The 27104-nt window shown below is 43.2% G+C and overlaps 1 protein-coding gene across 1 annotated transcript in view; it reads left to right on the top strand.

The window, feature by feature from the left end:
* KIF6 (kinesin family member 6) overlaps positions 1-27104 on the top strand; it is a 417010-nt gene that overhangs the window by 350807 nt on the left and 39099 nt on the right. Inside the window, exon 16 of the mRNA XM_045842819.1 lies at positions 22142-22192. Coding sequence (XP_045698775.1) covers positions 22142-22192 — 51 coding nt within the window. The remainder of the gene's footprint in view (positions 1-22141; positions 22193-27104) is intronic.

Raw genomic sequence — 27104 nt, 5'->3', positions numbered from 1 at the left:
ACAGACCACCCAACCCAGAGTTCCAACACAGGGGAAATAAAGCCTCAAAACCTCTGACTAAAAAAACCTTTTGGGGGTGAGGCGGTGGGAGAAACTTCCAGCCTCACAGGAGAGTTCATTGGAGAGACACACAGGGTCCTAGAAAGTACACAAGCCCACACACCTGGGAATCAGCACTAGAAGGGCCCAATTTGCTTGTGGGTAGCAAGGAAAGTGACTGAAATTTGGCAGAGACCTGAACAAATGTCATTGTTCCCATTCAGATCCCTCCTCTACATACAGCAATATAATGTAAAGACGTTGGTTGGCCCACCCAGACGAATACCTAAGGCTCTGCCCCTTACTACAGAACAGGTGAGCTGAGACAAAAAAAAAGGCCCAAATGAAAGAACGGATCAAAGCTCCAGAAAAAATACATCTAAGCAACAAAGAGATAGCCAACCTATCAGATGCACAGTTCAAAACACTGGTAATCAGGATGCTCACAGAAATGGTTGAATATGGTCACAAAATAGAGGAAAAGGTAAAGACTGTACAAAGTGAAATAAAGGAAAATGCACAGGGAACCAACAGGGAAGGGAAGGAAACTGGGACTCAAATCAACAGTTTGGACCAGAAGGAAGAAATAAACATTCAACCAGAACAGAATGAAGAAACAAGAATTCAAAAAAAGGAGAAGAGGCTTAGGAACAACTTTAAGCATTCCAACATCCAAATCATAGGGGAGCCAGAAGGAAAAGAGGAAGAATAAGAAGTTGAGAACTTATTTAAAAACAAGTGAAGGGGAACTTCCCTAATCCGACAAAAGAAATAGACTTCCAGGAAGTCCAGGAAGCTCAGAGAGTCCCAAAGAAGTTGGACCCAAGGAAGCACACACCAAGGCACATCATAATTACATTACCCAAGATTAAAGAGAAGGAAAGAATCTTAAAAACAGCAAGAGAAAACAAGACAGTTACCTACAAAGGAGTTCCCATAAGACTAGCAGCTGATTTCTTAAAAGAAACCTTACAGGCAAGAAAGGGCTGGAAAAAATATTCCAAGTCATGAAAGGCAAGGACCTACATCCAAGATTACTCTATCCAGCAAAGCTATAATATAGAATGGAAGGGAATGTAAAGTGCTTCCAAGATAAAGTACAGCTAACGGAGTTCATCATCACCAAGCCCTTATTATATGAAATGTTAGAGGGACTTATCTAAGAAAAAGAAGAAGATCAAAACTAAGAACAGTAAAATGACAAGGAACTCACAAACAGAATCACAGAACTGGAGATCACATGGAGGGTTATCAGAGAGGAGGGGGGAGGAGGAAATGAGAAAAGGTACAGGGAATAAGCAGTATAAATGGTAGGTAGAAAATAGAAGGAGGTTAAGAATAGTACAGGAAATGTAGAAACCAAAGAACCTATACATATGACCCATGGACATGAACTAAAGGGGTGTAGGGGAATGCAGGTGGAAGAGCATGTGCAGGGCAGAGGGGAATGAAGAGGTGGGGGATGGGACAACTGTAATCTCATAATCAATAAGATATATTTTAAAAATTAAAATAAAAAATATATTGTGGTTATGGGTTACAACCCTGTGAATATGCTAAACACCTTTGATGTGCATAATATCAATGAGCGAATTATATATTTTTTAAACAAACAGAGCCACAGGGACCTGTGAGACAACAACGACAAAAATTTAACCTTTGTTTTATCAGTCCCAGAAGGAAAGAAAGATGTGGTGCTGTAAAAAGTATTTGAATGAAGAAAGAATGAAAAGTTCCCAAATTGTTAAAACACATCAGGTTACTTAGAGAAATTCACATCCAAATATATCATAATAAAATTGTTAAAATTTTAAGACAAAGAAATTGAGAACGTTTCCAGCATAACAACCTTCAGTTGATTGTGTATGTCACATCAGAAACCAGAAGGAAGTCAGTAATGTTTTTAAAGTTCTGAAAGTAAAGAACTATCAACCCAGAATTCTACATTGAGAAAAAATATCCATTATAAATGAAGATGAAATAAAGGCATTCTCTGAGGAAAGAAAATTAAGAAAATTTTTTGCTATCTGCCAGCATCTGCTCTAAGAGAAATACTGAGGAAAATTGTTCAGAGAGATGGTAAGTGATATCAGAAGGAACTGAAATAATCAGAAATAAAGGAAGACCAATCAAAACGGTATATGCCTAAATAAGTTAATAGTCTGTCCTTCTCTTACATTAATTTAAAAATTTATGATTTTTGAAAGTAAAAATTACAACATTGTCTGATGGAATTATATATACATACACATTAAATCCCATCGTAAGTCATACATGTGTTGTGTGATATGTCATATGACATATATATGTCATTATGCATATACATATATGTGACAACTACAACATAAGAGTAGATGGTAAAGGGACCTCTATGTTGAATCTTAAGTATATATGATAATCCCTAAAGAAATCAGTTTAAACACTACAAAGAAATATAATCAAAAACTGAATCAGTAAATTAAAATAGAATTCTAAAAACACTCAAATAATTTAAAAGAAGGCAGGAAAGGAAAAACAGTAGGATGAAAACCAGAGAAAACAAATAGGAAACTGGTAGACCTAAATCTAAACATAACAATAATGACATTAAATACAGTCTGAGCGTATCAATTTAAAGGCAATGATTAGCAGAATGGATTCAAGAAAAACGACCAAACCCTATGTCATAGACAAGAACCCTACTTTAAATATAATCGTATAGACAGATTAAAGTACAAGTATGGGAAAGTGTACACCATGAAAACACTAATCAAAGGAAATCAGACAATGTAGACTACAGAGAAAAAAACAACTAAGCATACAAAGGAACATGACATGTTGATAAAAGGGTCAATTCAGCAAGAAGTCCTAGCAATCCTAAATGCATATGCAGTTAATAACAAAACTCCAAAATACATGAAGCAAAAAATGATACAACTGAAAAGAGAATTGGAAAAATTCATAATTATAAGTATAGACTTCTATACTCTTCTCATAGTAATCAATAGTACAGTGGACATACATTAATAAGGATATATAAAAACCAAACAGTACAATCAACCAACTTAATCTAATTAACATTTATTGAACCCACTCTACTCAAAAATAGCAGAATATACTTCATTTTCAGCTGCACTTGAAGCATTTACCAACACAGACCATATTCTTGGTTATAAAACAAACATTAACAATTTAAAATAATTGAGGTAATTCAAAGTATGATTTCTAACTAATAGAATTAAATTAGAAATCAATAAGAGAAAGATAATAGAAATATTTGAAACACATTTCTAAATGTTCTATAGAAATTAGAATATTTTCAACTGAAGAAATATGAATATAAAACACATCAAAATGTGTGGGTTGCACTTGAAGCAGTACTTAGAAGGAAATTTATACTATTTAAACACTTACGTTAAAAAAAATAAAAGGTCTAAAATGAACAACCTTAGCATCCATCTTAAGAAACTAGAAAAAGAAAAATAATTTAAAAACAAGCAGAAGAAAGGAAACAGTAAAGAGCCAAAAAATCAATGAAATTGAAGAAGGAAAAGCAGGAAGAAAATTAATGAAAGTCAATGAAACCGAAACTGGTTCTTTGAAAAGATCATTAACACTGATAAACATCTAGCCAGATTGATAAAAAAAAAGTAAAAGACACAAATAACAAAAATGAAAGAGGCATATCATTGCAGATATCAGAAGGATAAGAGAGTATTACAAACAATCCATAAATTAACAATTTAAAGCAAGTGGACAAATTTTTTGAAAGCCACAAACTACCAAAACTCACTCAAATTACAAAAATGCTTCTATATCTATTCATCAAATTCATAGTTAAAAGTCCTTCACAAAACAAATTTGAAGGCCCAGATACTTTTATTTTTCAAGTGTACCAAACATTTAAACACACACACACACACACACACACACACACACACACACACACCAATTCCACACAATCTCTTCCAGAAAATACAAGATGGAACACTTCCCACAGATTTTATGAGGCCAGTATTATCCTGATCTCAAACCAGACAACCATTACAAGAAAACTATAAACTAATACACTCCATAATCATACACTCTGAAATACTAGCATATTAAATCCAGCAATATATAAAAAGAATACTACACCACAATTAAGTGAGGCTTATCTCAGGAAAACAATTCTAGCTCAGTATTCAGACCTCACTCAATACTATAATCCACCATATTAACAGACTGGGGAAGAAAAAATGCATGATCATGTTATTTGATGCAGAAAAATGTGATAAAATTTAACATTCACAATAAAAACTTTCACAAACTAGAAATATAAGGGAATTTCTTCAGCCTGATGAAGGACATCTATTAAAAACTCACATTAACACCATACTTAATGGTGAATGACTTAATGCTTTTTCTCTATAATCAGCAACCAGACAAGATTGCCAACTCTCACCACTCCTATTTAACACCATACTGAAAGTTTTAGCCAGTGCAATTAAGCAAGAGAAACATATAAGAAGCATAGAATTTGAAAGGAATAAATAAAACTGTCCCTAGTCACACATGGAAGGTTGTATGAATACTTGTATATCTACTTAGATAATTCCAAGAATCTACAAAAGAGCTCCTAGAAGCAATAAAAGAGTTTAGCAAGGTTTCAGGATACAATGTTCACACACAGAAATTAATCATACCTTTATATACTGGTAATGAACAACTGACAACCAAAACTACATATTTCTTTTTATCCTCACCTGAGGACATGCACACTGATTTTAAATAGAGGGGAAGGTGGGGAGAGAGAAGGAGAGAAATGTCAATATGAAAGATAAACCTGGATTGGTTGGCCCTGATATGTGCCCTGACCAGGGAGGGACTAAGCCCACAAGCCAGGTATGTGCCCTGACTGGGAATCGAACCCACAACCTTTTGGTTTATGAGATGACACTCCAATCAACTGAGCCACACTGACCAGGGCTAAATATTTATACGTAAATGTTTACATTAAAATGTATTATATAGTTCTAGAACATATGTGTATGTGTATGTATGTATGTATGTATGTATATAGTATTAATTTATAATTTTAAAAAGTTAAAAATAAAGAAATAACCTAGGTATAAAACTAGTAAAACATGTGAAAGACTTCTATGCTAAAAACTAGCAAAATCTATGAAAGAAATTTTTAAATAGACACGAATAAATGATAATATACTATGTTCAATAATTAGAAAATTTTATATTTTGGATTTAATGCAATTCAAGTAAAAATTACAGCAGAATTTTTGTAGCTATGAACATAATGATTCTAAAATTTATATGGAAAGGTAATAGAATTAGAACAATGAGAACAATTTTATAAAAGAATAATACTGGAGAAGTCACTCTACCCAAGTTTAAGATTTACTATAGGCTGCTGTAATCAAGAGAGTATAGCATTGGCAAAAGGATAGATGGGTAGATCAATGGAACAGGTGAGAGAGTACAAAAGGTGGGGTTGGGGGGGCAAAAGTGACTGGTGATCAGACATTTCACCAAAGAGGATAATTCTAGGCTGAGGGACCCAGGCTAAGGAAGAGGCATTGTTTGAATTGTTCTAGGATAAGTCCTTGAAATAGCTTGAGTCCCTCATGCCCCAGATGGTGTCTACCTCTGCCAGAATTCGTCCAAGTGGCATTTACCATCATAGCAACACATTGTCTCCTGTCCACTGCACCAAGCAAAAGCTGATCTTGATAAAAAGAGCTAAGGAGCTTCTGGTGTCAGAGCTTCATTTTAAAGGTATCACTTCTAGAAGGGTAACTGAGGTAGCAAGAGAGAGCAGCTCATCCCAGCATGTAGAATATGAGCCAAGGCTTGGGCAATATGGTTCCTATTAAAATATGGTCAGTAGAAAACTAGGAGCTACTAGAGTTATTCCCATATGCTGGGCCAATAAACCTGGCCCCCAAAATACCAGCCAGACCTATACAAAATCATGCAGTGGACTGGCAAGTAATTTTCACTTCATCTGCCTGTCTTTGTGCTGACTTGGTTGCCAGAGAATTACCTGTGTTTCTAAGAGACTATATTAGCTGAGGAGGTAGTAATCTTTTCAAACAGGGAGGATGAAGAAAAAGAAATAAAGGTTAGAGCAGATGCTGTCAGAGCTCCACTTTCCTGGTACCTTGTACACACGCTAGCATGACTCCATCTGCAGCACCTTCACCTCTCCCTGAGAGCCTTCTCCAGCCACCCAAAGTTTGCGCGTGGGACAGGCCAGTGCTAGGGATTTAACTCCCCCCAGGAGCCCTCAGCCAATGACTGTTGGAAGGCAGTGTACACATACCCACCTCCTTTACCCCTAGGAGGAACAACTCAGAGGGACACCTCTGTATGTGTCCTACACTGCCCCTGGCGGTCCCCAGCAGGATTGAGTTTCAGTTGCCCATAATGGGGGCTATGGCCCCCCTTCTGGCTGCCTTCCATCCCTGTCTCATTTCCCCACTTTCTTATCAGTATTTCCAAGGATCACTTCTCAAAGAAACTACTTATACCAGCATCTACTGCTGGGAGAAACCACACTAAAGGTAGCCACAGTAAAGGTGACCCACACTAAAGGGTCATCATAACTCAGGTGGTGAAGGGCAACTGGGCCTGGACTATTTGCGCGGGATCTGAGAGAACTAAAGTGAATTGAGAACCCACAGGAAGGCCTCTGGCCCCTTGGACAGCTTCCTAGAAATCACTGTCCACATTGATAATACCACATTATTAGGAATTCAAGATGGTCTGTTTGCCATCCAGACAATTAGTTGTCCTTTTCTTGATGTTTATGCAAGATCTTAGCTCACCCGTCATTCATCCATTGTATTAGCATAGTTGGTGATTTCCTAAGATCCAGGTGAAAAACCACCAATTCCACTAAACGCCCTCTCATGGCTAAAATAACAACCCACAAAGGATCATTGGTATGAGTCCGCTGACACATAATCTGTGGAAAACAGATTTCTGCAATTCTGTGGTACAGAAAATCATTACCTCAAGCAGACTGTCTCCAGCAGACAATATTCTAAGGCCCAGAGCAAAGTTCTCACCAGAAACTGCATGTCACACATCTTTACTCTTCACTGGTATTGACTCTGAAAAGATTATAAATATTCATCACCATGAAGCAGGAGTCCGATCTTTTCTCCCATGTCAGCATCAAAATCCTTTTAAATAACCCTGCATGGATTCATAAACTTTCCCCACAGCTCTGTCCTCCCTCCTGCCACACTCACATGAATCCTCCAAAGCCAGAGTTATTTCCAGTTGAGGCCTTTTGAAACAAGAAACGATCGTTGGATTCCTCTGTTAATTCCTTGGCCGCTTCTTGGGCCCCCTGATGAGACCGAATCTAGATCAGGTATGTTTATTTTGGACCCCATGAGGCCTGTCAAAGTGTCCAGCATAGAGCTGTCTGAGAAATATTAGCTTTTGAAATTTTCTGAGAAGGGTGAAAATGAACAAACTTAACCAGATTTTATTTCTTCAGCAGTTTGTGAGTTCGAATTGGCATCAGTTAGGAACATAACCATCCAGGCTGTGTTTGAAAGAATGTGGTCCTCTTCCAGTTTGCATGGCTCGCTCGCCCCCCGCCCTCCCATGTAAGCCACTTGTTCTTGTTCCCGGAATAGGAGCTGCCCTGGAGGAAACTTATCCTACTGAGTCTCAGACAGCCCTGGCCTCACCGACCTATGACAGCGAGAGGGGTGTGCCTCCTTTTTATTCCCAAATTGTTAGAGCCAAAGTCCCTACTGGCTTTACTACTAAAAATTAGTCCATTCAGTTTAAAACTGGTCCCCAGACCCTACCTGAGATGGTCTCCGAGAACTGCCTCTTGAATGCTCTGTTGTATGCATCTACCTTGCTCATCTTCCTCTGTGCTGCCGGTTGGCTGGGTCCATTGTCCTCTGCCGGTGGCATGCCAGTGGCCACTGCTCTAGCCTCAGGGGCCCTGTTTCCCTGGCTACCGCATCCAACTAGGCCAAGCTGACTTTTACAAGACTTTACTGAAGGCTTGAGGCTAATGGAAATGCTCCTGGGAAAGTAGCTAAAAACTACTGTGGAAGTGGGACTCTTTGAGGGTCTTGACCCAGTGGCTCTGAGGCCTCATTCTTGGTGGCCTCTTTGTCCCTTTAGCCAGGTGCTCCAAGCAGCCACCTACTTTGGCCCCCAGGCCCACCAGTCTCGTTACATATTCACTCTCTCCAGGCCATTGTCTGGACTCATAGCCCTACCCAATAGTTCATAACACTGTTTTTCCAAACTCTGGGCTACTTAATCTTAAATGACACAAGCAAGTCACTAATCCAAGTGGCTGCACTCAGTTACCAGCTCCTTGTCATATTGTTCATCAAATGTCATGTTTTCCAATGGCAATGCCATTGGCCTGTTGAGAGGGGCCATTCTTTATTGTGCAGGACCAGGACCACCCCACTAAATACCAGTAGTGCCTTTTCCCTGTTATTATAAGCATGATTAGTTATCTGAATGAGAACCTCCATTCACATGCAAGGTGAGGACAAGATTAAGGCCTGCATGTCCCTCTCACTGTGGTCTGTCCTCTGCTTCCAAAGTGCTAGAGCAAGTGCTTGGGCAATATTACACACCCATACCCTCTGTATTAGTCAGTGTTCTCCAGGGAAACAGAACCATAGAATATAGATGATAGATAGATAGATAGAATATATATATATATAATACAGGTACATATATATAGAGAGAGAGACAGAAACAGAGTGACAGAGAGAGACAGAGAGAGGAGAGACTGATTTATTCTGAGGGATTCTCTCTCGTGATTGTGGGGGTCGTGATTGTGAGGGTTGGCAAGTTCAAATCCTGCATGGCACGTCTGCAATCTGGAGACCCAGGGAAAAGGTGATGTTACAGCTCAAGTCTCAGGCATTCTGGAGCTTCTTCTTACTCAGGAGACCTCAGTCTTTTTTCTGTTAGGTCTTCATCTGGTTGGATTAGGGCCATCCACATTATGGAGGGTAGCCTGCTTTACTGAAGATCTATTGATGAAAATGTTAATCATATCTCAAAGCAACATCTAAACTGGTGTTTGGCCAAACATCTGGATACTATACCTCAGCCAAGTTGACCCATAAAATTAACCATCACACCATTCAAGCACAAACACTACTTTTAAAATATATATATATATTTATATATATTTTATATATAAATATAAATATATAAAATTATAAATATAGGAGTGATTAAATATATAAAATATATTTATATTTACTATATAAAATATATAATTTAATTATATATTTAATTAATTATACAATTAATATAAAAATATTTATAAATATATATATTTGTTTTAGTCTTAGAGAGAGGGAGGGAGGGAGAAAGAGAGGGAGAGAAACATCAATGTGTGGTTGCCTCTTACACACCCCCTACTGGGGACCTGGCCCACAACTCAGACATATGCCCTGACTGGGAATTGAACCTGTGACCCTTTGGTTCACAGGCTGGCACTCACTCCACTGAGCCACACCAGCCAGGGCCAAGCACTTCTTTTTAGACATAGGACAATGTACATGCATATTTAGAGAAAAAAAATTCTCTAGCTATGTGGAAACATAGTTCTGCTAAAGAAACACCCAATCTGTGTTCCTGAACTCAGAACACCTAACTTGTAGCCTGAACCACCTGCATTTACATTATTTTCATTTTTAGAGCTTCCCAAAGAATGGTCAAACTTAACCTTCTATGTACAGACCTCAGATAGTCCATTAAATGATTATAATATCTCAAACAGAGTTGCCTTTGCCTCAAAGATAATATCCAGACTCTCCCGTAGAAGGCAGAGGTTGCTCCTAATTCTGAAATTTTTAATCTTTCCAGGCTCAAAGAATGTGAAGGTCTGCTGTCCTTCTGGCACCTGTTAGACCCCAGAGCAGCTGAGGACCAGTGTAGCCCATGAGCTGAAAGAGAAGCTGCTTCTGCTGAAATGAGAATTCTCAGTTGCTGTGCCCTGGGATGTCACTGTCACTGTCTAATGCACAGAGTACAGTTGTCCATCCATCCCCAGCCACAAGGGATAGGAAAAGCCATAATTCAGAATTAGGCCTTTATGTGAAAAATAAGATTGTATGCAAGTAAATCTATGAAAGACCCTACAAATATCTTTATAATCACCAAAACACTAGCGCCAATACACTAAAGAACATATAACAACATCTAATTCATCTTCACTTTGTCATGAGGGGTTCCTTACACACTGAAAAATTTTCAGGATCTCTCTCCCCTAAAGTTTTAACATTAAGCTTGTAAATTGTTCTTATCTTTGCATATTATGGCAATTCTTTCCAGGTTTCTTGTGTTTCTTCTCACTGAGTGTTCACTGCCTTCCTGATGTTATTACTAGGATTTGTTGACTCAGAGATGCTGTACCTGAGCATGTGCCATCAGCCCTAGTTACACAAGTTCCGATCCCCCCACCCCACCCCTTCTGATAAGTGAAAAAGCACAGTTCTTCCTCCTTCATCTTCCTTCACCTCTCCCAAAGCTTCATCGCAAACACCTCCCTCTGGTTTTGCTATCTGCTCTGCATCCTAATTCTAGTCCTAACTCCCTAGGTTTCCTTACTCTCCACTTCTCCAAAGTGCCCAGGTGACAGCCACTGGGCATGAAATCCATACAGAAACAGAGCCATGTACACTAGCATTTCATGTAGGGAGAACTCAAGTTCAGGGAGGAGACACTGTTCCCTCTGAAGCACATCATTCCTGAAAATCATTCTTTGCCATGGTCAGCAAACCCGTCTGTGCCTCTCTCTCTCTTGCCCCCCCCTCCTCTGTGATGATGTTTTGCCATAATACAAACAAAAAGACAAAGAGCTCTAGTGCTATTTTCTAGAAGAAAAAAAAACTAAAGGATGATGGTAGGAATCATTCCAGGCTCTGAAAACAGGACTATTACTACCAACATTTCAAGCAAGCTTATTAAAAAGTCATTTACTTCCAATTCCAGAAATCAATCATATTTGACTATATAAAATTGGAAATGAAAGACCCTGTTGCTACTGAAAGTAATGGTGAATTTGAGGGTAAGTAGCTGATCGGAGAGCAGAGGTCTAGCAGGGGGTCCCACATCTGTAAAAAGCCGTAGTTGGAGTCATTGGCTCCCGAACACTGAAGCTTTGCTTTGTGAAGCCCTGAGTTGTGGCTACTGCAAGGACATGTGACTGTCCCCACTGGGGGATAGAGGCCCCTTCAGTTTAGTCCACAGGACCCAAAATAACTTATTAATTTAGGCTTAAAGATGCTTTTAGAAAAGAGAACAGGGGAAAATGCCAATGTTATATCATATTTGACCATAATCAAGGCCTTGGAAACAACTGCAGTGGCTTTACGTTCTGTCCTCCACACAGTATTGTTACCCGTATTCCGAGCATTGCAACCTCCCTCCACTGCGGCAATCACTGTCTCCACCACCACCGTTGTTACTCCCATTTACTGTGTCCCTAGCACATGCCAGGGGCTGTGCTGGGTGCTTTATGTACATTTTCTCTAGTTCTTGCAGCACCCTTGCCATGATGTTATCTTCCTATTTAAATGAAGGCATGAAGCCCAAGGGGATTAAGTAGCCCAAGGTCCAAGGTAGTAAGTAGCACCTGTTCCCAAAGCCCATGTTCTTTCCACTGTCCCAGGCCATGATTCCCTCTGCTATTTCTCCTGCCATTTTCCATTTCTCCTCCTCCCAGTTCGGTGGTCTCTGAAGACCAGACATCCTTCTCTGGCTTCCCACTTCCACTGTGATTCCCCAGGGTCTCCACTGGCCCCTTTCCTGGGACTCAGCACCCTGAGTCCACTAATATATCCCAGCCCCCTGCCCCCCCCCCCACAGTAGGTATCTGCAGAGACAGAACACAGGAGAGGGAATCCATGTGGATTAGATGGAGAGTCTGGCCCACTGCACCCAAAAGAAGCAACAAGTACATGTAGTATGTAGGAAATGACCTTTGAACCTGAAAGCTGAAACTATTTCCATTTGATTTTGACTTTCGTTTATAAACTCATTGACACATTTCTCCCCATCTCCAGCCTCTGCTGCTGGCAACCAGTTCCCACACCAAGAAGCACCATCGCTGTTATTTCACAGGCTGGCTGATGGCTTGACCAGCCTTGAGCCTTAACTGGGGCATGTTTCTTTCTACTGATTTAAATTAAGTGAGTGGAATCAAGCTTTCTCGTGCAGTATGAGAGTTTATTACTTATATCAAAGAGCCATGTAGAACTCAGTGTTTGAACGTTTTAATCCATCTAAGAACTATGTATACTGCCAAGTCAAACATCTTCATGCTTGGGGTTTATCTCACAGTTTTAAGTGAACCCTGCCCTCCACCTCCACAGTCAAGAAGGGGCCCATACAAACCAGCCTCCAGTGTGAGAGGGGCCATCAGGAAGTGGTGGGATGTGCCTGCCCCACCCTCAGTGGGACAGAGGAGCACCCCTGGGAGGGTCCCCTGGGCCGCCTCTGGGCTGCAGGAATGAAAGCCCAAGGCCACGCTGTGTGAGCCCTCCCCTCACCCCAGGGAGTGTCCCTGGAAGCCAGAGCCACACCTCCAAAACAGAAGGAAGGACTGTGTGGTCTGCAGCTACTCCTCCAGGGCAGGCCTTGGAAGCTGGTTGTATCTCTCCCTGGCTGAGATAAGAACATCTGAGCATCTAAAGTAACAACTTTTGGATGGATGCCAACTTAATTGTGAGCCCTTAGCTCCCTGAGGTGTTTAGTATTTAACAATTCATGCTGGTTGCCGAGCTGAAATTTTTCCTATGCTTACCTACTTGCACATTTGTTTGAGCTGTTAACAAATGAGCTCAGTTACTTAATTCTCTGAACATGTTTATGGAATATTATCACATACTGGAATAGTGATATTAATAAGCTCCTTAGCTTAATTAAGCATATACAGAGCCAAATGCCTGAGCTTCAGACAAAATGTGCTAATCTAGCATCATTAGGATGATTGCTTGGGTAGCCAGAAGGAAAATCCCATAGGAAAAGAAATCAGGTCTCCCAGACATGGTATAATTTGGTCATTTTTTAAAAATGAGAGCACTCCCCAAAATGTGATAAGAGAAGGACTGTCTTCAAAGCCCAGACTGCTGTCTGGTGTTTTCATCCTGAGTTGAGATGCTCATCAATTATGAGGCACATCCTCCTCTACAAGATTGGGGTCAAGGTGATGGGCACTCTTGAGAAAATCCTGGGTAGAGAGGAGGAGTGTGTGGGAGGAATCAAGTCAAGCTACAATGTTAATCTTGAAATTATTATTTTTGAGAATGAACTGTTTTTCCTCTCTCTGTGACTTAATAACATTACCAAATATGGTGTTAGGCATGCTAAATGGAAGAAGACTCTTGAATTCTGGACAATTGAAGTGTCATTTTGGTATGAGAAGGCTTAAAAATATTTGCCCAGCATTTAGACCATTCCTGGCTTTTCCTTCAATGCTTCATCACTGAACTTTTCTCCTTGGAGAACCCAGGGAAGGACCCATCTTCCTCTGCTCCCCCAGAGAGTTGAGACTCCTTAGGGGCTGCCCAGCCCAGGCCAATGGGTTGCTGCTGCTGTTCCGGGCTCCCTGAGTCTCCATCCTCCTCCTCCTTCACCAGCAGGCTCCTGGGCAGTGACAGAGCTCTGACAAATGAGTAGAAACTCTCCTCATTGCGCCAGCCCCATCACCAAGACTCGGGTTGTGAATATTTGTCACACACATGACAGAGGGCATCACACGTGTGGTGGATGCCCAAGCACAGTGTTCAGCATGCTGTGTAACATCACATTTCCCTCTCAAGGAAGCACATTGCAGTGGGACTTTAATTTTTCACTTCTTTTTATTAATATATACAAATATACTTTCATATAAACCATAAATCAGACACACTTATTAAAGTGTGATTTTTTTCTCATCTTACTTGGTTCTACATCTTCTACCCAGTTCATCTCCCACCCTCAGGTGACCCATCGCAACAGCTCTGTGGATGTCCATTCCTGTTACCTCCCCGGTCATGTGACCATATATCTGTGCGCACGTCTGCACACACACACGTGCAAATACACATGTAAGGCTCTGGCCATTGTTCGTTTGACCAAAAACAGGATGGCTTACACCTTTTCCCCATTGTCTCTTTTGTTTCCTTTTTCGCTTTTCCTGCTCTGCTGGATTGTTAAAATTTTGTCGTTCTCTCCCTACAACCATCCCCCATCTTTTTTCTGATCCTCTATCTATTTGGCCTTTATAGGATATATTTTTATTTTTCTTAAGTTAAAAAATAACTGTCACAATGTCTGTAGTCATTCCAAATGCACACTCCCTCCACCCACATCCAGAGCGGTAGCCCATGTTAACTCCCCGTTGGACGCCCCCTTACTTTATCTCCATCTGGTGTTAATGCATAAAGGGTCAGTTCTCACACGCACACAGAGCTTTTATGGTCAGTACTTAAATATTTTATTTAAATATTTTGTTTCATGCTCATCATTGTTTCTTTTACCCTACTATTTGTGTTTATTTTTCTTCTTACTGATCACAACAATAACTCTTTACACTAACACAGCTTATTATGCCAGGCACTCTTCTAAGCACTTGACATGTGACCTAATGCAATCCTCACAGCAGGTACTATTATTATCCCTGCTATTAACTTGCCAAACCATCAGCAGAATCAGGGACCCAGCTGATATGCAAACCAGGGATCCTGGCTCCAGAGTCCATGCACTTAAACTTCACGTCTGGTTGCCTCTCAGTTGAGTTCTCTTTGGGGCAGGGGGTTCTGTGGGTGGCATGTGCTCTTAGACCCCTCGTCACAGGAAATGTCTATATTGTGCCCTCACCTATGAATGGCAGTCTGACTGTCTGTAAAACTCAAGTGAACATTATTTCCCTCATCGACTCCTGGCACCTATTGTCACTGAGGTGGGGGCCACCGCACCTTAGACAATGGTCTAAGTGGTTCCGGGGCAGGTCACCTGGAAGCTGGTGACAGTGGCTCTGCTTCCCTGCAGCTGTGCAGCTTCACTGTGACACATCCAGGGGCAGGTTTACTGATATGTACCCTTCCCAGTGCTCAGAGTACCTGCTCAACCGGGAGGCTCGTGTCTTTCTTCAATTCTGGAAAATCCCAGCTGCTACCTCTTCAAATATTGCTTCTTCCTCATTGCCCATTCATTTCTTCTAGAACTCATATTAGACAGATGATGGAGGTTCTCAATCTCTTGTCTGTGACTTTTAACTGCTTTTTCCCATTTTTTTCTTTTCTGCTTTCTGTACTATGTTTGGATGGGTTTTTCTATATTATCTTCTAATTTGCTGATTTCTCTTTAAAGTATGTCAAGTCTGTGGTTTATTCTCTTATTTCTTTTATTGCTTTTTGTTTCAATCACTCTAATTTTTACTTCAACATTTCTTTCCTATTCCCTTATTATTTTATTTATACCCATTTGTTGCATGATTTATTTCTTTTTTAAAAAACTTACATCCCCATTAATCTCTGGGTATTCGCAGCACACCTATTTTAACATCTGTCTCGGAAGTGTAGGCTGGCACAGTCATTACAAAGAGCCGCACCTCCTACCAAGTGCACAGCACTGCTGAGATGGCAGAGGAACTTTCCTCACAGACGGATTGGACTGCACGTTCCAGGACTGCCATCTCAGCACGATTTGTACTCGTGGGAGTAGGAGGCAATCCAGTCGTTCAAGCCTCAGGGAAGGGGAATAAAATTTGGGGGTACACACTGTGGGGTGCATCCAGCACTTAGAAACTGAGAATTAAATACACATACAGCAAAGTAAGTAGATGTCAAAAACAGTACTGATAAGAAGCAGAAAGAGAGCTGTCACATAATATTAGCTTCATACCTTAAAAACTTTAAGGCAAACTGTAAGAATACATACAATGAACGTATATGTATGTGGAACCCCACTGGAGGAAAGGGAGAGTGGGGGTGGGGTGGGGCCTGCGCGCGGGGATGAAAACGCACGCGCACGTTCATGCAGGCAGTGCAGACTGATGAGGATGGCGGGCTGCGGACTGGAGAGCAAGACTAATTCACCCTCTGTCTGCCGCATCAATAAATGTCTTGATCCGCCTGTCCGGGAAATTACTTTCATCTGTAATGAATTCATGTTCCAACTATTGATTTTGCTATCTTTCTTCAGCATTAGATTTCTTCATATATTTTGGCATTTTGGTGGGTAAGCCCATTTTAATAAAACACATTTTCTTTCTTTCTCTTTCTCTCTGTCCCTTTGTGCACATCCCTCTCTGCCTGGCAGACCCTCCAGGCCCCCAGGCCAGAAGCCGCGGTAATAACGACAGTTTGGAGTGACACGGCAGTATTGGGCTGTGGTCGACTTGGTCATAGCGTCAGGAGACAGCTTGGCTTACGAACCAGAGAGAGGCTGACTTTGTACCTTTCTTCCTCCTTGGACTTGCTGGGGGGTGTGAACCACAGCCCCCAGCAACATCTGGCAGCACTTTTCTTCCTCAGTCCCCTCCTACTCACGCGTAGAGTGATGGGGGTCTCACCCCAGCCTGCAGCTTCAGACCCTGAGCCAGGCTCCTGCACCCTGTCTGGCACAGTGCACTTTGTGTCGCCCTCCAGCTCCAGGACCCAGAGCCCTGCTTGCTGGGGCTGAGGCTCCATGAGCCACTCTGCATTTATGTCCCACTTCCGGTCCTCAGAACTGTCTCGTCATCTAATCCAGCAACGTTTTCTTGATATTCTCTCTCTTTTTTTAAATTTTATCCTGTACTGCTATGGTGGGAAGAGGTGGTTCCTGTCTCAATAGATATTCAAATTATAGAAGCAAATTTAGATAAAACCTGGTGCAATATAATTAACAAGGAGGAAGGGAAAATGACTGACTTGAAGGCTTCAAAGCATTTACACACTTCTATTTGTTAGAAATTCATCTAAAGATTACACATTTAATTTATGCTAATCCCATTATTTTTACAAATAGCCTGACAAACAGCCTTTAGAGAATATAACCTTTTAGTAATCGCCATCTTCTGTTCGTACAAAGAAACTGGCTTCTCACATCACAGCGGATATAAACACCCTAATTCAGGACCACTAACCAGAACTTCCCTTTCAAAGAGGCCCTCAGACAGCAGACGTATTCTGTGTATTCTCCCCTTCCCCAGTTCTGCTACTGATGTTCATCCTATGTTGATTTTACTGGAATACTGCAGTAGGATAGCTGAACAGAACAGACTTTTTCTCTTTTTTGTTTTGTTTTTCAGCTTTGTTTTGTTTTTTCTAACCCTCACCCTAAGAGAAGAACAGATTTGACCAGAGGTTTTAGTGATCACCTAGGACCTGGCCTCTAGTACAAATAGCACTCGGTCCCACCCCACTACCCCCCAGCCCTAGTCCTTCAGTCCAGCCCTCCCTTCTAACTCCTGCCCCAAACCAATGTATACCTGGCCTTCTCCACCCTATTGCCCAATAGTCTTCTTTGGCTTGGAATGACTTTCCCAACCCCACCTTAACACCTCTGCTCTTTTGAGGATCTGCTCAAGTTTCACATTTAGTAATTATGGCTTTCTATACGCCACTAACCCACCTTTCCCTCCTCTAAACTTCTCTCCACCATTGACGTGACATTTAGCCACCTGGCCTGCAGGACCTGTCATCTTATGTGTATAGTATCCTTCCAATGTCTGAAAGGGCCTTGGTACCTAAAACTTGTGAGGCATATCATCTGTGCTGGTACGTTATCTCTTGATTCTCCCAAGAATATTGAGGTACAATAAGGCAGATATTATCACAGTTATATTACTGTTCTCAGTTTTCAAATGATAACATTTGGGCTTAGAGATGTTAAGTAACCTACCCAAATAGGAAGCAGCAGAATTGGGATTTGAGCTGAACTTTTTCTATCAACAAATTTGTAATTACTTTCTACTATAACCAAAATGGCAAAGAGGTTTGATTCACCTCAAGTCCAATTCCAAGTGATTGGTTGTAAATGCCCAAAAGTGCTGTGTTGAAAAGACAAACAGGCTCAGCAGGAGAGGGAGCCATCCACGATGAAGGAGCAAGGTCAGCCATGGGTCCAGCTTTAAAAGGAAGAGCACACGACCACCTGTTTAGTGTCCCCTGTATCATGCGAACTTTCTTGAGCTAGGATAGAATCTACTACCAGTCTGTATATTCCACAGCACTTCGAACATAGTGCTTAACACATAGCGGATGGGCATAAATATTACTACTTATAGGTACGTTGACACGCTCAGGAAGGCGCCACAGCAGAGAAGCTGCTCCGACAGCCTGCAACAGCCCTGCGTGGGCGTTGTAAGTGAATAGCTTTGCTCTGCACCAGCTGAGCAGCTTTGCTTGGTGAATGATTCCAAACTAACATGCATGCAGAATAAAGCATGAAGCTGAGGAAAATTGTTTGATCCAGAAGAGTGAATATTGATGTAAAAAATAAGTGCTGCTTCTGCTTGGTGATATTACTTCTCGTGTGCGCTCCTTGGTACAGAGTAGCACACATACCATGCAGTGCACTCACCTGCACATGGCTACTCCTAAGTCCTGTGTCTCCTCTGGACCTTCCCCCACATCACATGTGATAATATCAGCTTTACTACATCTCAAGACTCTGGGGAGGATCAAGGGGTAACGAACTAGCATAGATGATACACCACCCCATTACCTGCTGCTGCCACCCCCACCCTGTCAATTAATGAATCAAAAGGGAGACATGTTTCTGGCATGTGCTGTCATAAATCACTGCAGACAAAATTACTATTACTCTTCTCCTACAAGCCAGCTCTCCTCCCCACCCCGGTTTCCCTCCCAGACCACCTCCTGCCTCTGGCCCGGAGTTCTGTGTCCATTTTGTCTCTTCACCATACCTCGGGGTGGGGATGTGTCCAGGAACAAGGCCAAAACCAGCAAAATGTATCTCCATGCTGATGACAGCACGCTGCATGCTGAGCGACTTCTGCTGTCCCCTCAACTCCTTCCTTTGCCAAAACCTGTGGAGCTGGAAGATCCAGCAGATTGCAGAGACTTATCTTCACATGAAGAATGGCTCTGTTGGAAAATGCAGTTAGGCATCAGCCATAAGGCTATTTTTAGAAGCTTGTTTAGGAAGATCTCAGAAACAAAAATTGCCCTGTGGTGAGAGATGTTAGCCAATTCGCCAAAAGAGAGCATCATTAAACACATTTTAAACTTACCTTTAACTATATGGAACGTTATAAAGACAGACCTTTTGTCTCCTAGAACTAGCTCATTGTTCTGAGAGTAGGTGGTATGTTTGGGGAGTTTGTAGAACTTTCAGTCCTGGTAGCAAAATCCCATCTGTATTTACATTCCCAGGCTGGAGGCTGTGAGAGCCCTTAACCCTGTCATTCCAAAAGAGCTTCCCCAGGGTTTGGCAGAGGGAGCCTGGTCATTCCAACAGAGGCAGGCAGGTCACACCTACAAGGCTGAGCACCTCCTGGGGGCAATGTGTGAGCTGGGGAGACCTGTGTCAGGGAGGCCATGGTCTGGAAGGCAGGTTGTCAAGGCGGCTCCACAGCAGCAGGTCAGTGTCAGTGTCATGGGGAAGGAGAAACCCAGGCACACAGGAGGCTCCGCTGTAAGGCACCTGGGCCAGATCCCCAGGAAATGGGCCAGGTCCCGTGTGGCATTGGCTCTCCAGACTGTGGGCATGAGAAAGGCCTCAGTGGCCTGCTCTAAATAAAGGGACATGTCTAAGTGGTGTGTTGCCTTTGTCACATCACTGTATCTTTTTATTTGAAGAGCATGTGTGCCGTGCTTTTTAAAAATTCAAGTCAGTGATATTTAATGCAGACAGAAGTCTCAGCCCAGCAGCACCCCTACCCCAGCCTCTTCACTCTGCTGATGAAGACAATAATGGCCATGTTGCTCAGAGCAAGGAGAAGATCCCACCTGGGGCTGGGGCTGGGGCCAGCCTGTGCTTCAGGTCATGTTCCTGTTGGCTCCAGACCCTCCCAGCACTTATCCTTGGGCCAGGTGACCACATCCCCAACTCCCTCTCAACACATCATCCCCTGAGTCCCACCCTCCCTACTTGGAATTAGGATGCAGTCACTGCTCCTACCCAATCCTTGGCTTCCTCTCTGTGCACAATCCTCTCCAGTGGGGGATACAGGAAGACAAGGCACAGAGACACACCTGAAAACAGCCACCTCCGAGGGGGAGCTGAAGGAACTGATGATGTTAACCCAGAAAGGACAGGTCTAAGTGGAGAATTCGTAGCATCCTGAGACATATGAAGGGCTCTCACTGCCAATGAGAGGGTCCTTCTTTTGTGCTCCTCCAGAGAACAGACTAGACCCAAATTGGAAAGTGACAAGGAAGCAGGTGCCGACACATCAGCAATTGCTTATATGCAATTTAATCGGTGGAGCAGGCAGGACACATGAAATGACCATTTCATTCTGTAGAAGAGATTCCTAAATTGGGTGGGAAGCTAAACTGACTGACCTCTGCTGTCCCTGCCATCCTCCAATCATGACATTCCAGAAGTGCCCTAGAACTTTGGGTGAGCGACAAGGTCTCATGTTACTGCCTTATTGCCTCCTCACTTCAGCTGTAGACAACTTTTGAAATCTCAGTTCAGCTGTAGCCCCTGAGGTGTAGAACGCACTTTGTGTGGAGAAAGGAACACAGGATCTGGCAGAGGTGATGCCATTGAGCGTGGTCGGTAGGGTGAGTGAATGTCTTACACAAGATGGACAGCAATGTGAACATTTCACCTAGAATGTCATGTGGTGTCTTTGAGTGTGATATTGTTGTTACAGAATTACATGCTTATGATTTTGTAATGAAAGATTTTTATGTAATAAAAAGGGGCGTTATTTGTGCCAGACCCTGTATATTAGACAAGGGAGCAGTGAAGTTCCCAGGCTTTCTTGGAATCCCCAGGGGCCTGATCACATCTCCCAAATGTAATGTGGACAGAACTGACACGTTAGCAAGCATGCTGAGCCCTTGGAGATAAACAACCCCCAGGGCTGCTGTTTCACCCATTCTCAAGCACAAAATCCTAGAGTTTCAGAGATGGAGGAAACTTGGGGGCCATTTCATCCCAACTCTTCCCCAGGGCAGGAATTCTCACTCAAACAACCCAACACATGGTCACCCAGCTTTTCCCTGAGCACCTTCAGGATGGGGCTCACTGCTTTGCCAGGAAATTGATCAATTTTGAGACAACATAATCCATGTTGAGACAGTCCTCATTATGAACTATTTCTTCCTCATACTGAGCCCCAAGTCTGCCTTCATTCAATTTGCCTTTGCCCTCAGCAGTAGGACAAAAATAAATGTTTCCTCAGTCATATGACAATGTTTAGATTTCCTAAGACAGCCATTATCTTCATAACCCCTCTCCCTCCACATGTTTTATTCCCCACCTAAATGTCTCAGGTTACCTCAGATATTTCTCATATGGCATAGTTTCAGACTCCTCACCATTCCAGTTACCATCTTCTAAATATTTTTATATTACTAATATTCCTTATAAAAAGTAGCTTCTAAAACAAATACCAACTGTGGTCTGATCACTGCAGAGTGCAGTGGAGTTATCACCTCCTTTGATCTACACGCTATACCTTTATTAATACAACCTAAAATTATATGTGTTTCATACCAAATGGTCAAACGTTGTGTTTATCTTAAGATTATGACAAATCAAAACCATCTTTCTTATTTGACACAGTTTCATATAGCTTAAAATAATGAGTGAATTTAAAAGTGGCCCTATGCATTATAAAACATCAAACCCTCCATCCCTATTTAAGAGATCAGAGCCCTAACAAAAATTATCAGTGATAGACTAAGATAACTCTCTGTCCGATAGACTCCAATGATAGACTCCAAAGGTGAAATGTATTGGCAATGATGTGCCAGGGCCCCAGCCTTTGCAGCCTCTTCTTTCAACAAAATTCAGAGCATAGAAGGGCTCTTCTTGGAGACTGTGCCTGCTTGTCTCTCATACTTCCCCTATATTTTCTTTTAGCTTGCCACACGTTTCTGAGGCCAGCTCTTCTTCCAGACCACTGCAAACTCACTAGTGTTTTCCTTTGTGTCTTTGACAGGTCACCTGAAGGAAGAAATCACCCAGCGGCATCTGCAGCAAGTAGCTCTAGGTGGGTACAAAGTGGGTCCTATAGGAGGAAGGTGAAGGTAATACAAGCTAGCCTGTCCTGAAAACCCACATTCAGCTAAAACATAACCCATCCAAAGCTTAGGAAAGGTGAAGGAAGGAAGGTCTGCTGTGGAGTGCAGCTGTCTGCGGATGCCCCTCCCCTCTGGGACCAGTTTCCCCCACCTGTGTGCTTGCTCACGGCTGTCACACCTGGCACCCACCCTCCCAGCTGCTGCCTCATCCTCTTGACCTTGTCCACCCCACACCCCAGACTAAATTCACCCCCTATGACCCAGCCCCTCAGGGTCCCACTCTGAGCTTTCTATAGCCACTACTAACTAATCTAGAGCCCCTCCTAACAGTAACAACTGGTGGGGAAAACAGCTTCCATTTGCTGAGCCACCTCTGTGCGCACTTTATGTGCCCTGTCTTCTTTCATCCTCACCACTGTTCTGAAAGGTAAGTGCATTTTCCATGTGAGAACGATTCACTGGCTTGCAGGTCACATGGCTACTAAGTGTGAAACTAGGATTCGAACCCAGTTCTCTGAGTCTATGCCACTGGTTACACAGTCTGTGGTTACACAGCACTGGTGGACACACTTCAGTACACTAATAATGCAAACGCTAAACAAACATGGTGATATTCTAAAAGGCCCTTGGCATCTTTTAACACATTGTATGCAGGAAACATATTTATATGTTTTACATGGACTGGTAGTAGAGCACGTGATAAAAACTACGCACAAACAATGTGTTAAGCAGGGACATCTGCAGAAAATGCCCCCTTTTGATTTGTAACCCCAGGAAGTGAGCTGGGAGGAGCATGCAGCTCCCAGGGAGGCTGATGGAGCAGGCATCTGGGCAGGACCAGCTTGCTTCTCTCCAGTGAGCCTGGGACCAAGGATGCAAACAGCTTTTACTAAATAAGCAATTTGTGTATTCAAACAAAGAGCTCCTCTAGAGATGGCCTGGTCCTGGAGTGACCTGTATTTGGAGAAGCCAGCACTCAGGACTTCTAGGGGAGAAATGCAGGACAGCCTCAATGTCATGAGGATGACCCACTTGACCCTAGTAATCTGGATAATAAGGAAGGTTTGTTGTTTAGTTTCAGTAATAATACAGATCCTATCAATACCTACTGATTTTATCAGGAATAAAGAAGCAAAGCCCAAGGCCGCTGACCTGAGCTTGAGCTTCCCCCTGTTGGCCTCAGGACTGAGGGCTCACGTCAGTGTGCCAGGCTTGCCCTCCCATGGATTCTGCCAAGATTCTGCCAAGTGCCTTCCTCAACAAGGAGCCAGGGATTCACCGGGACTCTAACTTGTAGGGCTAGACTTAGGAAGGGCACAATGACCTCTGCTGGGGAGCTGTGTCAAGGTGACCTTTGGGCCTCCTGGGTAGGTCGCTGAATGGGAAGTCATCCCTAAGGGCTGCCACTGGGCACTTCATTTAAAGGCTGCCATCTGGTGTCTTCTCCAATCTTTATGACCCTGGCTGAGTAGAAACAATGAGGTGGAAGGTACCACTCATATAACTCCAGGGGTAATTTTATCCAGGGCCTAGGGAGCCTTTTCTGTGGCCTTCAGGGCAAGAGGTGCTCCATCCTCCCTGTCCCGCCCCAGTGTCTGGCCCTCCTGGGTTCCCCGGGAAACTGCTGTCTGTCTTCAACCATCCCCCTCTCGGTAATTCCTCCACTCATTCCTGGGAGCCTTCTTCCAAATTGCAGCAGGTGTCAGGGCCAGAGGGCCCAGCTCTGCCCGAAGTAACCAGCCCACTTCAGACAGAAAGCATTTGGGCTGGAAGTCTACTTAAGTGCATGTGAAATACCTATTTATTTTTAAAGCATACTATTCCAATTTAGAGAAGATTTGTTAATGTCGCCCAGCTGCCATTTTGGGAGCGAACACCATGTAGCTGACCAAACTCCTTAAGAGCTATGCGATGGAGACTTGGAGCTACCAGTGTTCACGGTCCCAGGTGACCACAGCTCAGAAAAGAGTTCTTCTCATTGAGAGAAACCTCCCAGTGCAGCGGACTGTTCACAGAGCCGCCCCCGCCTCCGCCTCACCCTTCAGCCCCACGCTGAGCGGGGCTAGACCCCACCGGACATGCTGGGGCAGGGCGGGGCTTCTCCTGCCCTCCCGCTCGCTGGCTCTGTGAGTCTTGTGTTCCCTTCTCTCTGTTGTTGCGTCTTCTCCTCCTCTCTTCTCCCTCATTCTCCATTTTAAGTATTCCCGTTGGTATTGTTTCTTCTTTGCCGCCGTGTTCCTAGGTTCCCATGAAAGCGTAGATGACCGTTGGCTGTCTGGGGGGTGGGAGGTAACGAGCGAGCAAGTCTGAGCAGATGTTTTCTCACCTATTTTGCACAAGAATAGAGCTCTGTGTGGGTGAGTAGACACACACCCGAGGAAACGCGGGTAAGGCAGTCTCGTGTCTCACAGGCGCACAGCTCAGGGAACAGAGAGGCGCCGTGTGGGAGGGGTGCACACTGGTGCAGGGGGGCGGGCCCAGCGATGCTCCAGAGGTGCTCCGTCGTGCAGGAAGAGCAACTGTTACCATTTCAGGAATTTGGGAGCCGTGATTAAACCCAGTGTTGTTAAAATTAATTATATACAGTTAAATAAAGTACATTAAAAACAAAGGTGACAGATACTCAAGGTTCATCACTTCCTAATTAATTTACTGCATTTTACTATTACCTCTGCTCTTGAGATCCTTGACACGAGCTGCGTCTGTGTCACTGAAACACGATCCGACGTGACTCCTGTGCACATCTTGTTGACCTGCATGCAGGACATCACACGGGCAGCTGGGAGTCATGGGGTGGGAGTGTGTACACCAGGGAACTGGCAAATGTTGTAAATCGAGGCCCTTTTCCCTAAGTAGCCCCTTGTTAAGCATTTAGCATCACGCCACTGGCACACAGAAAGCTCCTTTGAGAGGTCAGTTTGTGCACACGTGTCTGCGCTCTGAAAATGACTCCTACTCCCTTCCTGGCTGGAAATCCATGTGACAGCTCTCTCGCATGGACCGACTACCCATGAACCCTGGTCCTTTCCAAAGCTAGTGGGCAGAAGTGGAGCAGGTGAAGCTCTGGGTCCAGGAAGCCCCCTGGATGTAGCAGCTGGAGTTGGAGGGCATCCTGTAAGAGACACATAAGTGACCAGTTCTAAGAATATAATTAACCACCAAAAGTCACTAGTCGACTTAGAGCAGGGCCTGCTCCCATATGGTATTTCAGAAAACAATAAAATAATGTTTTTTGTTGTTGTTGTTGTTGTTGTTGTTTATCCTAACCCAAGGACAGGCTTATTGATTTTAAAGAGAGAGGGAAAGAAAGAGATAGCAAAAGAGGGAGAGAAACATCAATGTGAGAGAGACACATTGATTGGTTGCCTCATATGCACCCCTGCCCAGGGACCAAACCTGCAATCTAGGTGCGTGCCCTGACCAGGAATCGAACCTGCAAACTTTCAGTTTATGGGAAAACACTCCAACCAACTGAGCCAGGCTGACCCAGGCAACAATGTTATTTTTAAATTAAGCATCATTTGGGAGTGATACTACTTGAACTAGATTCAGCTAGCTGAGTTGAATTCAGTGTGTTTTTCCCACTTTGTTGCCCTGGTTACCCTCAGTGGTATAGTATTGTCAATAACGCAATCAGCAAAAGTTTTCTGAGTACTCTACCACACGCGAGGCATGATTCTAAGCTCTTCACTTATGTATTTTCTTTTGTAACATTCCTAAAATCCCCATGAGTAGATATTACTATTATCCTCAGTTTACATTAAAGCCCAAAGGGGTTATGTGAATCTGCCTCGAGTTGTTCAGTTAAGAATGCAAATACAGGCGGCTTGGCTCCTGACCCCGAACTCCAACCCGCAGCCCCACCCTCAGCCCTGCGTCAGGCGGGCAAAGCAGGGTCCACAAAGGCACAGAGATTTGATGCCTGCCCTCCAAGGGTTTCCACTCTAGCCAGCATGAGGTGCTGCGTGCATAAAAAGATACCTCTAATTTCAGGCTTAGATGTGTACATATTGTGCCATGCAGTGTCGTCTTCCCACTGCTGTCCCAAAACCAGTTCAGCCTTGACCTTCTCCATGACTCCTCCCCTGGGCCCTTGTCCCTAAGTCTGCCTTGTTCTCCAGCCCCACGCACCTCTGTTAGAGCACCAGCCAGCTATTCTCCATGCTGAAATGTGAGCTTCTAGAAGGCTGGGTGCAGTCAAATGAATCTTTGTACCCCTAGCAGCCAGCCCAGGCAATAAATAGGCCCAATCAGTGCTTCTCCAGATGACTTCCAGACTCACACATCTTGCAAAGGTATAATGAAACATTTGAACATAAAATAAAATAAGTCCATTAAAAGAAGTAGTACTAAGTGCTTTTGGACCCCATAACTGAGCAGATTATAACACACAGGTGATAAATTTGACTCCTTATCTAGCCACTAAGCAGAAAGTGAAGCACCTGAGTTACAGTTTTCTTTTCTGGCAACAGGAAGCATGCTAACCAATTTATCTGAGAAAAATAGAATTTCTTCCTGGAACCAAACCCAAACCGGAATTTATCATGTGGATCTTTGTAAGGACACTGAGTGGCATCGTGAACGATGTCTTCAACTGCAGTTTTACAAAATAAACCAAAATGTTGTGCAACCAGATGAGTCTTATACCGACCCTCTATAAAAGTGAGAGGCCTGACATTAAATCACAATTCATTGAAGTGTTTATGTGAGCGGCCGAGATAATACGCTCCAGGTATCCTGCTTTCTGAAGGCTGCCGAGAACAGGAATAAAACCAGGGGGAGCCAGCCCCACGAGCGTGGGCTGCATTCCTCAAGAGTCTCTTCTGAGCAATATTTGATCAGGGGCTGGCAAAATTCTACCAAATGCCTGTGATTCAAGTT

The sequence above is a fragment of the Phyllostomus hastatus genome, unplaced genomic scaffold (assembly GCF_019186645.2).
Source record: "Phyllostomus hastatus isolate PE091 unplaced genomic scaffold, TTU_PhHast_1.1 phas_contig_40, whole genome shotgun sequence".
Taxonomy (NCBI): domain Eukaryota; kingdom Metazoa; phylum Chordata; class Mammalia; order Chiroptera; family Phyllostomidae; genus Phyllostomus; species Phyllostomus hastatus.
Note: the sequence above shows the minus strand (reverse complement) of the source record. Positions and strands in the feature narration are given on the sequence as shown.